General features: G+C 48.3%; 1 protein-coding gene across 1 annotated transcript; it reads right to left on the bottom strand.

Annotated features, from left to right (window-relative positions):
- Positions 1-950: 950 nt before the first annotated feature.
- LOC146059132 (uncharacterized) lies at positions 951-2735 on the bottom strand. The gene is made up of 2 exons (XM_083171249.1): positions 2561-2735; positions 951-2480 (listed from the first exon to the last, which is right to left on the bottom strand). The coding sequence occupies exons 1-2, from the start codon at positions 2688-2690 to the stop codon at positions 1906-1908; spliced, it is 705 nt and encodes a 234-aa protein (XP_083027375.1). The 5' UTR covers positions 2691-2735; the 3' UTR covers positions 951-1905.
- Positions 2736-3204: the final 469 nt, after the last annotated feature.

The raw sequence follows: 3204 nt of genomic DNA, 5'->3' as shown, positions 1-3204 counted from the left end.
GACACTTTCTCTGGGCCTCCCCGCCGCCACGGGTGCTGCGGAGCTATAGTTACGCCACTGGTCCCTATAGATTGTAAGCTAGCAGCAGGGCCCTCCTACCTCCATGTCTGTCTGTTGTTACCCAGTTTGTTTTATCACTGTCTACTATTGTAAAGCACAACAGAAACTGCTGCGCTATATAAGAAACTGTAATTAAATAAATATATTCTGCCTGCCCATCATGCATTACTGTAATACATTTTTGCATTTAATGCAAGAATATGTATATTTTCTTGTGTAGTAATGTAAAATAACAAACCTTTCTTTTTGCCCAGTTCAGTGAAATTATTCTTACACAATATAAAATATAGGACCAGTACCTAGGATTCTGGGCAGGAAGTATTAATATACATCGCCGCCCTTCGCCTGCCAGCCACCGCGATGCTAGCGCATATGTACTAACATATGCGTTTAGCATTGGGTTGCGGTGACGGAGACCCCCGCGATACCTGTATTGTGGTTTGCGGGGGTCTCCGTCACATCCCGGCGGCTGTCAGTGTCCCCCTGCGTCTCCTCCTCCCCCCTGCAGCCGGATGTCCTCCCGGCTGTGACACCTGCTGGGGGAGGAGGAGATCAATGGAGGATGGGAGGGGAGGTCGTGCAGACAGCGGATGGCGGGCGGCGATAGAAGCCCATAGGCTTCTATAGGCGGAGACGGGGCGGACGGCTAATGGTACATAGGAAAATGCGGTAAAACCCCCGTTTAAACGCATTTTCCATTTAGTCCATCCCGCCCTCTGTATGAATAACAGATTAATGTGTGATTGGACGCACTAGCTATATTCATGTAAAAAAGAAATAAAGTAAAAAGTACTTTTCTTTCCAATACAGCATATTGTACTCCAATTTTTCCCGCCTAGAACCAGAGACAGATTTTACTTTCAGTTTTCTCACATAGGCCCTTATTCTGATCGGTGCGGACTTTTCCGCATTCTTTCGGATGGCGTTTTTTAGCCGTCTGCGCATGCGTGGAGAACGCGACGCGCATGTGCCACGCATGGTCTCCGTACTTGTTCTCACTAATCCCGTACAGAACTGTGCACCGCATACATTCGGCCAATAGGGGTGTGTTATGGGCGTCATGCGGAATGACACAGGGGCGTAGTTTAAAAGTGGGCTAAACTGGGCGGAAACATGGGCGGACACGGGGGAGTACACATATATTGGTAGGCGTGCATTCGGACAGCACGCCGAATGCACGCGAACAAAAAGGGAAGAAATGTGCGGTGTCCAAAAGGTTACTCTTGCTTTGCGGACACCACTCGGTCATGCGCTAGGCAATCGGAACGCCTAATCAGGACGGACGCACCTCAACCAATGTCACCTGAACCCAATACAATCACATACTTTACCCATTACTTGTTAATTACACGCTTCTCACTGCTACAATTGGAAGCATTGCAGCTTAAAGGGAACATTACATGCTGCACTTGTCACACACTTTAACATTGCAAATAATGCACACAACTTAATAATATTAATACTAATACACATGCCACTTCTGCATGTCTAAATTAATACAGACATTTGTGGGGCCAAAATAACATTTATTAAACAAACTTAGGCAAAAAATGAAAATACATAACAAAACAAATGGTACCATACCAGGACCAAATAAAATAATAAAGAATAAATAGCCACAGCAGAATCATTGGGAACACATCAGGTGGCTTCACAACAAAAGTACAGCACCAACACTTCAAGTACAGCACACTGAAACAGGGCAACAGAGGAACCAAACATGACATTTGAACCGCGGGCAAAAGTGGTGACCCTGGGCACGGATTTGGACACAGGCTGCTGACACACACAGCTCAATGGAAGATTTGGGAAGACATAACGGTGGAGATTAATGGGGACACAAGTTCATTTGCGAGCACGTTTGGCCCTGGCAGGCTCCTTGCCACGTGCAGCAGCTCTTGTGCCTCGTCCACGGCCAGAGGCTGATGGTGGCTCATGTGGAGCGCATGCTGGTGAGGGGGTGGATCTTCTTCCCCCTCTGGCAGCAGGGAGTGATGAGGATGGTAATGCACCCGAAGCGGGTGACATTAGGGCCCTATTGCTGTTAACTAGCTCCACCATAAGTTCATTATGGCGGAGGAGGAGGTCGTTTTGCCGCAGGGCTTGATCAGCCAGCACCTGCAGGCTACCAGCAATAGCTTGTTGGCTGCCAGCCATAGCTTGCTGGCTGGCACTCATAGCCTGCAGGCTCTCAGCAATACTCTGCTGGCTGGTGGTCAAACCCTGCAGCACCTCCTCGGCCCTACGCACCCGCTCGAATGCCGACTCTCCCTGCTGCACAATACTATCCAGCACACGGCCCCACATGGACAATTCAGCCGCAGACAATCCCGGCGGCTGCTGCACGGGCCTGCTACTGGGGCCAGGTGGCACAGACTCCACAACCTCCTCAAGAGAATCTTGACCAAGCGGTGGCGATGCTGTTGAACAAGAAAATTGAAATTACCACACATTCCATGCAAAATGTTAAACATCTACTTATGGCCTTGCAAATAATTACCTTCTAGAGTAGAAGCCATCACTTCCGCTGGGGACTCGCTGTCTATAGTGCTCACCCCCCGGACCTCCTCCACTGCTATACAGCACTGGGCCATCTCTTCCAGGGGGGTGAGCTTCAGCTTGGATGGCATGGGGCCAGCCCCAGAGGTCTGGCTGTGTTGCCACCGGTCGGTCAATTTCTTCTTGAGGTTGACTTTGAAGTCGTGCCACCTGCAATCAAAGTGTACATATTAATACATGTAACTCCTCATGTTTGCTGTAGCACCCATTGCAATCTGAAACATAATACAACATGTGGCTACTGACACCAAACTTACATTATATTCTTTTTTCAAACCAATCCTTAGAAGATACAAAAACAGTCACCCTCCAATAACTATCAATTCAATGTCATGGCCTACATGTCTGTGCGTCCAAGCAACGTGAACACCCATTGCCCAACTAGATCTAATATTGAATGTAAACATTACTGGACTTGTACTACTCTAATGTAACACACATGTACTTGCCTCTTCTTAACATGCTCTGCCTGTCGAACTTGTGGAGCCACTGCATTAATCTCCGCCGTTATCTCCTCCCAGATCTTCCATCTCCTTGTGTGTGTCAACTTCACCGCTGGACACTCAATTAAATCACGTGCCCGGG

This window comes from Crinia signifera, chromosome 2 (genome assembly GCF_055691185.1).
Source record: "Crinia signifera chromosome 2, ASM5569118v1, whole genome shotgun sequence".
NCBI lineage: Eukaryota > Metazoa > Chordata > Amphibia > Anura > Myobatrachidae > Crinia > Crinia signifera.
This window is presented reverse-complemented; position numbering and strand designations above follow the sequence as displayed.

What these genes read in the sequence shown, in the direction of transcription:
- LOC146059132 (XM_083171249.1), bottom strand. Translation starts at nt 2,690, where the DNA reads ATGCCATCCAAGCTGAAGCTCACCCCCCTGGAAGAGATGGCCCAGTGC. An exon ending in GATGGCTTCTACTCTAGAAG is followed by an intron (nt 2,481 to 2,560) that starts GTAATTATTTGC and finishes CTTGTTCAACAG; the next exon opens with CATCGCCACCGCTTGGTCAA.